This window comes from Anas platyrhynchos, chromosome 1, assembly GCF_047663525.1.
Source record: "Anas platyrhynchos isolate ZD024472 breed Pekin duck chromosome 1, IASCAAS_PekinDuck_T2T, whole genome shotgun sequence".
Lineage (NCBI taxonomy): Eukaryota > Metazoa > Chordata > Aves > Anseriformes > Anatidae > Anas > Anas platyrhynchos.
The window spans coordinates 101,551,787-101,565,846 of record NC_092587.1 but is presented as its reverse complement, the minus strand read 5'-3'; the positions used below and the strand labels follow the sequence as shown (position 1 = coordinate 101,565,846).

Below are 14,060 nucleotides of genomic sequence, written 5' to 3'. Positions count from 1 at the left end.
GATTTCTCATAGGAGTACAAAAGAACCTGACAGAAGGATAAAGAGACAGCTTTATATTCTTAGCATCTGCCATTTGTGTTACGTTTGACTAATATCACACTTCACAAATATCACTTCCACTATGCAGATAAGTGTTTACAAATTCAGTATTATAAAACCATATTGAATGGTTCAAAAAGGACTGAAGTAGAAGTGACAACTAAGCAAAACTCTATAGAAAATTTTCCTTTAGTCTGGAGGATGTCCAGACAAATGGGACACCAGTCTTGTAGAAAACTTACCTTTGTTTTGCTTTACAACCAGGCTGATTATGCTGTCGGTTAAAGCCTGGTTTTGTATTCAAGAAGTGAGAAATAAAACAAGGACCTACAGATATGAATCTAAATCATGACTTAGAAATTAAATTTCTAATTAGTTGTTTTTTCAATTAATTAAATCAAAAATACATTAATAGCCCCTCTCCTCCCCCCCCATTTTCTTATAGGTGCAGTAAAACCACAATCCTGAATAAAAGAAAAATGTTCCAGCTTAAGCATCATAGTAAGAATCCTGTGAGGAAGGATATTCAGTTTAATCCTGCAAAATATAAAGGACTGATCTGGTAAGGACATGATTGCTGTGCAACAGTGAAAAAAAAACACAACACAAGAGGCCTACTTTTCTGACAACTCTGTATACTTCTTATCAGTCTACAACTTTCAGTAATGAAAATGAGATGAAGTGACTTTATCCACACCAAGACAGCATTGTAAAACGTCAGCAAAGTATATCCCAAAATACATATATTCATTTGGACACAAATCACACCATTGTGAATGTTCAGATATACAGCAATAATATCAAAAGCACTTAAATTACAATAACATCCAGGAACACTTGCAGTGAATGTTTTTGTCACTGTTTCCATTACCGGATTTTATCTTTTTAGGACTCCTTAAATCTGATGTAAAGATATGACTGCACAATGAGTCTTAATGTTGTGTTTTACATGTACATAATTCTGATTGTACCGTAAAACCAAGAAGGTAGGAACTATCAGCATGCTTGGCCAAACAATGAGTTTTTTGGTTTTTTTTTAATTTTTTTTACAAATGAGTTGATTTTTTTTTCCATACTCTGTAGACTCTTGTGTGCCTGATCCATTTGTATTCTATGTACCTATAATAAAATACTTACCTGAAGGCAGTTTTCTCCGCTTCAGAGTGCCATCTACCCCACCTCTGAAGAACTGGGATACAAGCACAACTGCAATATTCAGTTTCAGCTCATTTTGTATATCTCACTTATGAAACCTGGAAGATCTCTACAACACTGTTTTATTTTTCTGCATTTTAATCTTTATTTCCTTTTTAATATATCCAATGTTTTATATTCATTTTTTGAGGGATGCCATTGAAGAAAACAGAACAAAATAGAATAGCTCAGTTGCAAGGAACCTACAAAGATCATCAAGTCCAACTGCCTCATCACTTCAGGGCTAACCAAAAGTTGAAGTATATGAATGAAGGCATTACCCAAATGCCTCTTGAACACTTACAGGCATGGGGCATGAACCACCTCACCAGGAAGCCTGGTTCAGCATTTGACCACCCTCATGGTGAAGAAACTTCTCTCAATGTCCAGTCTGAACCTGTCCTGGCTTTGTGCCATTCCCTTGTGTCCCTTCATCAGCGATCAGGGAACAGACACTGACACCTCCCTCTCTGCTTCTCCTCAGGAAGCTACAAAGAGCAGTGAGGTCGCCTCTCAGCCTCCTCTACTCCAGACCAGACAATCCAGGTGTCCTCAGCCTTTCCACATAGCACATGCCTTCCAGCCTTTTACCAGCTTTGCTGCCCTCTTCTTTCAAAGCTTTCAAAGATATTAAGATCCTTTTTATATTGTGAAGCCCAGAAATGCATGTAATATTCAAGGCAAGGCTGTACCACTGCTAAATATACCAAGTAATCACTTTTGACCAGCTGGCTATGCTGTTTAATGCACCCCAAAATGAGTTTTGTCCTCTTGGCTGCCCACTGCTAGCTCATGCTGAGACTGCTATCGACCAGCACCCCCAGATCCCTTACAACTGAGATGCTCTCCAGCCACTCGCCTCCCAGTCTGTACCCATGTCCAGCGTTATTCTGTCTCAGGTACAGAATCCAGCGTTTTCCTTTGTTGAACTTCATGCTGTTGCTAATTGCCCAGTGCTCCAATCTGTTTAGATCCCTCTACAATACTCCTCATCCCTTCAGGAAGTCAACAGCACCTCCTAGTTTATCATCAGCAAGCTTGCTGAAGATGCACTCCACTCCTGCATGTAGATCATTGATAAAAATGTTGAACAGATTTGAGTCCTGGGCCATGGCTAGAATTGAGCCCTGAACCATACTGTTCTCTAGGTCAGTTTCCTATCAGAAGAGTAATACTCCAAGAGCTTTTGTCTGCCCATTCTTAATTCTATTATTTAAGTGAATAAATGGATAAAGGAAATCACACTGATACTAGTTAAGTATCTATCTTTGTCACACGATTATTTGGTAAATACAAGGAAAGCCTAGTAAGGAACACTTTGAAATCTTCTAATATTACAGTCTCTGGGTTATAATCCTCCCCCTGATTTGAAGCAGACCTAAAAGCAAAAGTTCAACTTTCAAATAATCAAAAACCATAAACATAAGATTTATGCTGAAAGATATTAATATATGAAGTCAGCATGTTTCTCATGCCTTTTGACTCATATCTAAGATCCAACTTGAAAAAATGAAGTGTATTAAAATTTTTTAGACATAGATTGATAAGACAGACAAAGCTTTACTGTCCTGTTTGAAAATAAAAGCCTACTAGTTTCCCCAAACTGAAAATCAGAAATTCATTTGAAGGGAAAACCAGATGGAAGACCATTTCCAGCATGAATTATATATAACAGTTTATATTGTGATTCTCTGGTTAGACGAATAATTAAACAGTACAGGTGACAAGGAGCCCAGTGTCGGGACTTCACTCATGTAACTATAGCCAGAAGGCTATATCAATTCTAGATTCTGCTCTGAAGTTCTAAAGTTCTAAAAGTCTATGTGACAGTAAATTTCCATATGAAGTCCTTCAAAGGTTTTCAAACAAAAAGAAAAAAAAAGCCAACATAGAAACCAGGATGGTGGATCACAAAGATCCTTCCTTAGCTTACAGAAAGTTACAGAAAGTTACAAGACTATCTTGCTGGATATTCAATCTCAGCAACTTTAAAATGGCGATAATTTCACTTCGTTAAGGACAATATTGCTTCATAAAAAACTCTGAGCAGAACCTTAAGTCACCTGCATCATACTTTTAAAAAGTAATGAGACACAAAAGTGCCAAAGACTGACAAAACACATATTAAACCTGAATAATACGTTCTGCAGTCAGTAGAACTGCTACTTTGGATTGTCATAGGGTTGATTTTAGGGACCTATTTGACAGGGTCACTTGGGAAGCAGTTCTGAAGGGCAAAGGAGTTCAGGAAGGCTGGACATTTTTCTAGAACAGCACAAATCTTGAAGACACAGGAGCAGGCCATCCCTATGTGCTGAAAGATGAGCTGGTGGAGAAGACTAGCACGTCTGCACAGAGAGCTTCTTCAGGAACTCAGGAAAACAAACAAACAAACAAAAAAAAAACAAAACAGAACAAAAAACAACAACAACAAAAAAAACAACAGAGAGAGAGACAGACAACTCAGAAGGACTACAAAGATGTTGTGAGGTCATGCAGGGAAGAATTTATGAGGGCTGAAGCCCAAATAGAGCTTAACTTGGCCACTACAGTAAAAGATGATAATATACATAACATTTTTTTAAAGTACATAAATAAAAAAGTAGGACTAAGGAGAATCTCCACCCTTTATTATATGTGGGGGAAAACAATGACAAGAGATGAGGAAAAGGCTGAGGTATTTTATGCCTTCTTTGCCTCAGTCTTTACTAGTAAGACTAATTCTTCTCAGGATACTCAAGTCTGATGAGAAGAATGAAGCCCTTATAGTCCAAGGTAAAATGGTTAGCAGCTTACTACACTGCTTGTACACCCACAAATCTATGGGGCTAATAGGATCCACCCAAGAGTGCCAAAGGAGCTGGCTGAAGTGCTTACCAAGCCACTTTCAATAATTTACCAGCAGTCCTGGCTAATTGGGAAGGTCCCAGTTGACTGCAGATTGGCAAATGTGATGCCCCCTACAAGAAGGGCAGGAAGGAGGATCTGGAGAATTACAAGCCTGTCATTCTGACCTCGGTGCTAGGGAAAGTTATGGAGCAGATCATGTTGGGTGCCATCACACAGCATATATAGGACAAACAGGTAATCAGACCCAGTCAGCATAGGTTTGTGAAAGGCAGGTCCTACTTGACTAACCTGATCTCCTTCATGACAAGAAGACCTGCTTAGTGGACAAGGAAAAGGATGTAGCTTGTTTGCTGTGACTTTAATAAGACATTTGACACTGTTTCCCACAGCCCTCTCCTGGAGACAATGGCATCTCAGAGAATGGATAGCTGTACTGCTCACTGGGTAAAAACTGACTGGATGGCCTGGGCCAAAGGGTTGTTGTGAATGGAGTTAAATCTGCTTGGTGGCTAGTCACAGGTGGTGCTCCCCAGGGCTCAGTACTATGGCCAGCTTTATTTATTATCTTTATCAATACTATTGATGGGGAGATTGAGTGCACCCTCAGTAACTTTGCAAACGACACCAAGTTGGGTGGGAATGTTGATCTGCTTGAGGGTAGGAAGGCTCTCCAGAGCTCTGCAGATCTGGATAGGCTAGACTGATGGGATGTTTCCAATTGCATGACAATCAGCAAGGACAAATGTAGGTGCTGTGCTTGGGTCATAACAACTTGACGCAGCAGTATAATCTTTGGGTAGAGCAGCTGGAAAGTTGCCTGGCAGAAGAGGACCTGGGGGTGTTGGTCATCAGCCAAATCAACAAAAACAGTCTAATTTCTCCTTCAGAAGCAATAGATAACTCAAGCTTTCCCTACTCCCAAGTTACATGTAACACATTTTGAATGAAAACTACCAAAGCTGCATCTACAGGGATAAGGCAACTCTCACATGCTGAAGATAGTCTGAGAGTTACAGTCTATCTGAGAGATAATCTGAGAAACTGGAGTTACAGTTTCTTTTCTGCCATAACAACAACGACAACAAAACAATGCAATTTTCATCAGCTAAGATCAGTTATCTTAAATGAATATATGCTATAATGCTTGAAGGAACTATCACTAGGATCGTTTGAACAAGTGGACCTGTTTTATCTTTACAACACTCAGCACGGATAATAAACAAAAAATTATGTATAATAGAAATACAGAATAATTGTGAAATAGAAATACAGAATAATTGTGATTTGCTTCAAAAGGAAAGAAAAAATATAGCCTCTACTTAAAGATGTCACTTTTTGTTTCGGTATTGTTTCATTGTACTGTCACAGTCAGTGGACATTGGAACTATTTTAGTTTGATAAAGTATGAAAGTGTCTTCTGTAGTAACAGCAAAGCTAGACTGCAAAGCCATTAACTGATGGTTGGACTTGGTTTTCTTAAATGTCTTTTGCAATCTAATTTATTCTCTAATTGCCACCCATTTGCTAGAGTGCTAATGTGACAAAAACATTTTCAAAATAAACACCGAAAAGGAAATAGCTGACAATGACCTTTAATTAAAGGCTTCCTAGGAATAACAAAGTTGGATATTTTCATATTCATGGACGTTTTCATTAACACAGTCTTAAAGGAGAGTTCTTACCTAAAACAGTGAGCTCGGCAACTTCGCTTTCACGTTCTCCAACCATATTTGTTCCAACACAAACATACTTGCCAGCATCATTCTTTCTTGTGTATGTGATCATAAGCTTTCCTCCTCTGATCTAGGACAAAACAAGGATAACAGAAAATACTTTAATAGACACTAATGACTTAATAATATTTAGTAACTTGAAAAGTGTTTTGTTGCAGATAAAGACAAAAAAAAAAAAGCTAGCAGTGACTTTCCAAATCAGACAAAACGGTGAAAAAAAGTGAAACTACTACCTTAGTTTCCTCTTCTGACCAAAAAAAAAAAAAAAGGGGGTGGGGGGGGTGGGGCAAAAAAGCTTGCCTCTTAGTTTTACATCTGTAGTTTGAAATCTCTCAAATTTAGACCTCTTTTCTTCATTCTGTGTAGTGCAATACTGGTTATTTAATGGTCTGTTTAATACTCATTGGCAGAATATGCTACAATTCCTTTCTATGCACTATTATGGTTTGACATAGGTGAAGAGCAAAAATTAGCACTAGACATAAATCCCATTTTCACATCAAGTATAGCAATTACTTTTTCTTAATAAAAAACCTCTTGAAGTTCAATAAGGCCAAGGTCTTGCACCTGGGCTGGAGTAATTACAAACACAAACACAGGCTGGACAATAAGTGGATTGAGAGCAGACCTGCCAAGAAAGACTTGGGGTGTTGGTTAAAGAGAAACTCAACATGAGCCGGCAATGAATACTTGCAGCCCAAAATGCCAACTTTATCCTGGGCTGCATCAACAGAATCGTGGTCAGCAGGTCAAGGGCACTGATTTTCCGCCTCCACTCTACTTTCATGAAACCCCATCTGAAGTACTGTGTTCAGCTGGGGGCCCCCCAGCATAACACATTGACCCATTACAAGGGGTCTAGAGGATGGCCATGAAGATGATCAGAAAGCTGGAGCTGTGAAGACAGTCTGAGGGAATTGGGGTTGTTAAGCCTAGAGAAGAGAAGGCTCCGACAGACCTTATAGCTGCTTTTCAGTACTTAAACAAAGCTTACAGGAAAGCTGGGGCCCAATATACTCTTTACCAAGAAATATAGCAATAGGACAAGAAGTAATGTTTTTAAACTAAAAGAGGGTAGATTCAGATTAGACATTAAGAAGAAATTCTTTACTATGAGAGTGGTAAGGCAGTGGAACAGGCTGCCCAGGGAAGCTGTTGATGCCCCATCCCTGAAGTCTTCAAAGTCAGGTTGGATGAGGCCCTGGGCAACCTGTTCTAGTGGGAGGTGTCTCTTCCTATGGCAGGGGGGTTGGAACAATCTTTAAGGTCTCTTCCAGCCCAAACCATACTATGATTCTATATTATCCTACTGTTGGTAGGATGCTTGTTACTATACACAATTATTATTATTATTTCTTATTTTTATTTCTAAAGGAAACAAAGAGAGCTCTTAATCTTTATAAAGTTATTTACCTTTGATTAAGGAATTTTTAAGGCTGATAAGCAGTTGGGCAGAAGCAATTTAAACCCATACTGGGAAATGAATAATCTTCTGAATTCAGTTTTTGGAAGATAACAGAATTTCAGTAGCACCCAAATCAAGAAAACATATTTCCCCTTTGTGATTCAAAATTTAAATATTTTAAAATATACATTAGAAGTACACAGAAATATCTGATCTCCCTTTAAAAACACTACTTCTATTTGATTTGCAAAACAGCTGAAGAAGTTTCATTGTTCACCAAAATACAACAAAAATTGTGTAGGCAACTGAATACATACTTTGTTTACTTTAATATATTAATACATTATTTAATTACATTTTTTGTTGAACACACACTTATGACTCACATCACATATGAAAAACATTGAAGTTCAAGGCATGGATGGAAGAAAACAACAAATAAAAACCAAAGATGAAACTACATAAAAGGGTCTAATGTGGTCAGTGACAAGAAGGAGAGTGTTCTCAATCTGAGGTATTTCGCTCAAGTTCCCTGCAGCTAGAAATCTATCCCTGAAAATTTGACATCTGGAGTAGTATTGGTCTCTTATTATCATTGTAAGATGTACACACACAATGATGACAGTCAGTTATTGAGATAAATGAACATGCACATGTAACGTAGACAATGTTGCATACAAATTTCATTCTTTTGCCTTTGGCACTCATTGAGAACAGAAAAGATATGTCCTTTATCATCCAGCAATCTAGTAATGCTGAAATTTCAATGGGGATTTCAAACATGAAGAATGAAAAAATTAAGGTGATCTGCAAATATACATTTCTTCAAGAGTCTGAATAGATTGTTGACCACCTGAAACAGTAAGCAGGAGAAGAGACTGTAACATATCTCTCTATATTTATTCCTATTTTACACCTCCCTAAATCACAGAATGCTGTTAGTTTCCAACTAATCTATAGAAAGGGTTTTAAAAAGTGATTGAGAAAGATTTCCATATTCATTTTGAAGCACTTATATATTCAGATATATATGCAGAAATACATTATTTTCATGTACATCAGTATTGAATGAACTGGATTTAAACAAAGAAATGTATTCACACACCACAAGAATTTACTGAAGCTCCTAATGATTTCAAACCTATGTAAACTTAAAGCTTTGATTTTCATACATGTCTCAGGAACTTAAGTCCCACTGACATTCAGTAGTACTTGTGCTTCTCTGTGACTTTGGCATTTATGAAAATCCCTTCCAAAGTATTTACAATATGGCACAACTGCATGTTTTGTGAAAACTGTAACCTCTAGCAAGAGATATTCTAGGAATTCCTTCTAGGAATCACAAACAGCCTCTCTTCGAACCACATACAGAGAAAAGCATTAAAGCAGAAAGATTTGAACAGTTAAAAATCATTGAAAGCTGCTAATCTTCCAAGTTGAGATTTACATAAGACAGGAGATGCAGAGGAAACATTCCCTCATGTCTTGCATAAACCTATGAACTCACTCTCTTTTGTATCATGGACTTTGAGGCAGACTTTCAAACACATGGCATACCTATGGAAAGTAGCTATGGTTTCAAGATGGAAATTCTGAATGCCTTTAGATTTTTTTTCTTTTTTTTTTTCTTTGTTGATTTTTTTTTCTTCTTAAAGCAGAATAAATGTTTAGAACTTTAGCCACAGTGAAGGCTATGTGGGTATATAAAACATAAAAATAGGATAAATTACACAATTATGATAAAATATTGGGCATGTGGAATTAAGTATGTCTGCAACTAAGCATTCACAGATGGCTAGAATAATATACTTCCTCTGCTGGTTCAGTACCCAAGTTTTACATTGAGTTTTAACAATTAGGTACCCACCATCTGAATAAGATTGATCAAGATCTTCTATTTATTAACAAGACATTGCAAACCATATCTGTAGCTATGATAAACCTGAGTTTTGTACATGCAATTTTTGCCACTTTTTCTCTCAATAGGAAAGAGTACCTTCAGTACTGCATTTAGCTCTGGGGCCCTCAACATAAAGAGGACATGAACTTGGCAGAGTGTGTCCAGAGGAGGCCGTGAGGATGATCAGAGTCCTGGAGCACCTCTTGTATGAAGACAAGCTTAGAGAATTGGATAAGCAGTTGGGCAGAAGCATTGTGGTCAAGAGGGCTAATGGGATCCTGGCGTGCATTAAAAGGAGCGTGGCCAGCAGGTCAAGGGAGGTGATCCTCCCCCTCTACTCTGCTCTGGTCAGACCTCACCTGGAGTACTGTGTCCAGTTCTGGGCTCCCTGGTACAAGAGAGACAGGGATCTCCTGGAAAGAGTCCAGCGGAGGGCCACAAAGATTATTCGGGGCCTGAAGCATCTTCCCTATGAAGAAAGGCTGAGAGAGCTGGGCCTGTTCATCCTGGAGAAGAGAAGACTGAGAGGGGATCTCCTCAGGGTATGTAACTATCTGAGGGGTAGGGAACAGAAGGATGTAGCCAACCTCTTCTCGGTTTGTGGGGATAGGACAAGGGGCAATGGCTGCAAGTTAGAACACAGGAAGTTCCACACTGACATGCAAAAGAACTTCACGGTGAGGGTGACGGAGCATTGGAACAGGCTGCCTAGGGAGGTTGTGGAGTCTCCTTCTCTGGAGATATTCAAGGCCTGTCTGGACGCCTACCTGGGCAGCCTGCTCTGAGGAACCTGCTTTGGCAGAGGGGTTGGACCTGATGATCTTTCGAGGTCCCTTCCAACCCCTACAGTTCTGTGATTCTGTGATACTTTGATTCTATGAAATCCTACAAATACCTATGGACTATGAACCAATGGCTTTAACTAACAAAGTACAGAACGGAATACATGCATGTAAATTTTGGTATGACCACATAAAGCTGTTACATTTCTTTGTCTTACTAAGCTGTAAGTTTATATCTGTTGTTTAAAGCAGTAAAGAGCCAAATCACATTTGAGGGTATTATCTGAAATCATGCCAAATTAGAGCTGGTCCTAGTCAGTGGACATGTAACAGTTAACCAGGGGTTTTACTTTGAGTGCTTCAACTCTTCTTCTCACATTTATACCCCTGCCTCAAAGGGGTACATCAGCTGCAAATTACCCCTTAAAGATTGTGATCAGTAGTTTACAGATGATCTTTGGTTGCCTGTAACACAATATATGATAGTATGGTGATTTGCAAAGACATATTGAAAGCTATTTTCTATATGTGTGCGTGACCATATTTTGCTCCTCATGAGTAAATTGTTAATTTGAGCAAGTCCATTTATTTCTTTAAACAATAGTTAGGGATGTTGATACAGAAAACCCTAGGCACCTACACAGTTAACTAGGTCCTGAATTGTAAATTATGACCACCCAGGAGTGAAAAAAAAAAAATCATATACAAATAACGAATCAACTTGGTCAGCCAATAAATCAAATCCACAAAAACTTACCCCAGGATTCTATAACATACCACCATATTCAGAATAGCTATACACATATATTCTTATCCTAAGACCATATTTTATATACCTATGTTTGTGTATGCGTATGTAAATTTCTGTATGTATAGATGCATAGCCATCTGCCTGTATTAAGAAATATTTTTTTTCATGTGGGTGATTCATTTACTTTTCACAGCAACATGCTATGTAACATGAGAAAGAAAGAAGCCATATGAAAAATGCTTGGCAAGTCCAAATATGAAGATGACTGGCGTATTTTCTTTTACTTTCCTTTAGCTCCTATTTTCATTCAATTTAATAAATGAAATGTGCTCTGTTGCAAAATAACTCTAAAGCAAACCTAAATGCTTAAGAAAATGAAATTTAGACTACAGAGTGAAACACTGACCTGTTTGTATAACCAGGGTTTCTGCATATGTAATGTCACAAATTTCATATATTTCAGTCTTCTGTAGTAGAGCTCAACATCACATTTTATGTAGAATGAAATGTGATGGGCATGTGATATTAACCTGTCAGACACGGTCTATGCTTTAACAGTGTACCATCTAATTATAAATGACAATACAATGATTGAAGAACAAGGTGAGTATAAGCATTTGTAATTAACTGTGTCACCAATTATATATAAAAGTAAAATGGAGCTTTTATTTCTTATTTATGAAACATAGAGTTCGGACGGTCTTGTCTATGTGGTCTAGCATTCCCAAATAGATTATTATATCTGTTTTATTACTTGTCATTGCATCATAGACTGTGAGGCATGGCACAGAAGCAATAGAAGATAGTTTTGAAATTTTAAATGAGCAGTCGAGTTAAAAAAAAAAAAAAAAAAAAAAGGATAAATGAATACCTACCTTATAGTTTTGTTTAAAAATGTGTATCTTGTCCCAAGCCTTGTGAATCCAATGTATTTCCTACCTATTACAATATGCTTCAGTATCATTGCAAGACACTTGACATTAAAACATGTTTGACAACGCTCTTACTCAACTTCAAAGTTCAAACGAGTCTTTCCTACTTCTGGTTCCATTCTCTTGGACCCCAGAAAGATATGTGCTGCTTCTCCACATCAAACACATACAAAACACTTCTTGAAAGAAGTTTAAAAAATACTTTCATCTGGCCCTTCTGTGCCATAAATCTGCCATGGCAAAATGCAAGTCAATTGTTTCGCACTATCATAAAGATCAACAAAGTAGTCTCGCAGTGGTAACAGGTCTGAAAGTAGCATTTATAATGAATGGTGCAAAATATATGCGAATAAAGATTTACTTAAAAACAAAGAAGGTTTAAGGTAGATAAAATGACAACAGATTAAAGCTGCTCCTTCTGGCACCTTAAAATTTGGCTAGCATATCTGGAGAGTCAGAATCGGTTTCAGTTTGCTTATGAGACAGTCTTCGTTTCTTTTACGGTCTCTTTACTAATGACTGTATCCATAAGATCAGTATCTACAAAGAGTTAAGGCTTATCTGTTTCCTGAGTTGTTTGGTGACTTCAGAGGGAACTGAAGGTTGTTCAGTACTTGGTATTATCACAAGACACCAAGTGTCAGAATTACTATAATGTGTTTGATACCTCCCACAATTAATAACACAGTGAAAACAGCCAAGGTATATGCAGAATGTCATAAATCCAACTTCAGGAACGAAAAATCCTTATCTCAGCACATAGAATTTTCAGACATTTAACACTGCAGTCATCTCAATCTCACTTTCTACAAACATTTGGCCTTTGTTAATAGCAAAGGAAGACTTTATTCAAAATAGGCCATATTGGTTCACATTAATCAGACCTAATTTCTGAACAGACAGCTATGTTTATATAAAAATATTTGAACCAATAAAACATGTTACTGAAGCGTTTTCAGTTACAGTACAAAACATTTATTATGCAATACTTCCTCTGTTATTATAAACCAAGATTAAAATCCTCCCACAACAAAAACATGTTACAGCTACCCTCATGGCCTTAAATACACTCATCTGAGATCTGGGAAAATAAAAAATAAAAAAAATATCAAGCCCTTGCCTCAGAAACTGTTTTGCACAATACTCTTTACCGAGTACAGACAATATACTAACCTTACCTAACGAACAACACATAAGGACATGCTACAGGTCAGTAAAAAAAGCTATGGAATGAAACAATCTTTCTGCAACACAGAAAACCCAACTGAGCCCAAATATTATTGACCCAGATAGGAACCATGTGTCTGTAGGGATGACTAAGACATTTCTGCAAAACTGTATTTATCCTGGTACATGAATCTCCCTAGATGAACTGGTTCATGTTTATGGTAGCTTTCATGGCAGTCAGTGATAGGAATCAGAAACAAAAGTAAAGTGGAATTGATTTCATTGTCTGGTGTGTCTTCATTTCTCTCCCCTTCAGTCAAACAATTTGAAATGTCTGTTACACCAGAATTTTTTAAGCATTGCCACCAGTGTGTTATTTGCGTACCTCCAAGGATAAAATCTCAGGCTAACTGAGTCTAACCTGCCATACAAAATTTCTCAGTGTTTAACTATGTTAACTAAGTCACCACAAATGTAATATGGAAAAATAATTGAAACAAACCAAAAATTTTAAGACGCACAACGAATTTCTATCTGGTAACCACAAAAGAAACAATATATCCCAAATCTGCAGAGGTATTTTGCAGCCTATTTTCCACTAAGCAAAAGTGGAAGTTTCCACTACATTGCAAAAGACAGATGAAAGGCCACTCTTTAGGGATGTATCAAAAAGTTCACAAGAATGAAAGCAAGTGCAGATTCAGATAATCTCTCCAGAGAGTATGAGGGGACCATTTAGATGACCAGATCCAGTGATTTAGCCTGCTGCAGAATACACCTCAGCTGTGCAGGCATTACTGGGCAGGAGGAGCGCCATACAAATTCAGAGGAGTATGGACTGCTGCTGATTTCAAGGGGGTTTAGTTTCCTAATTGTCAGTTTCCTAATTGACTGGTGTCTTCTTACTTTTCTAAATCTGAAGTTACATGGGCAGGACAATTATATGGATCTAAGACAACTCAGTATCATGTGTATTTACTTGATAAGAAATTTCCTGCTGTGTCCTGAGAAAAGTGGACTTGTACAGGATACGAATCTCCAACAGCAGAATTCTCATTTTCAACTTCATAGCTTAGAAGCATTGCTAGGCATAACTTCACTGAGACTTGTAATCTGACAAAAGACATTTCTCAGAGCACAGATCTCTCACTGCCACAGTGTCACAATAAATGATTTACCAAGGTCCTTGTGTAGGGTCTTCTAAAGGGAACTGTTGTGACAGGACTCAGGATATCAAGAGCTTTGAAATAGAATTCCATAGGCCTTCTACAATGAGCTCCTATGAGAAACTGAAAGGCTTTAAAAAG

The 14,060-nt window shown here is 37.7% G+C and overlaps 1 protein-coding gene across 3 annotated transcripts in view; it reads right to left on the bottom strand.

The window, feature by feature from the left end:
- Positions 1-14,060, bottom strand: part of ROBO1 (roundabout guidance receptor 1) — a 737,177-nt gene that overhangs the window by 86,434 nt on the left and 636,683 nt on the right. For all 3 annotated transcript variants that reach the window (XM_038185492.2, XM_038185509.2, XM_038185519.2), the window contains one exon: positions 5,766-5,886. In XM_038185492.2, the coding sequence (XP_038041420.1) occupies positions 5,766-5,886 (121 nt within the window). The remainder of the gene's footprint in view (positions 1-5,765; positions 5,887-14,060) is intronic.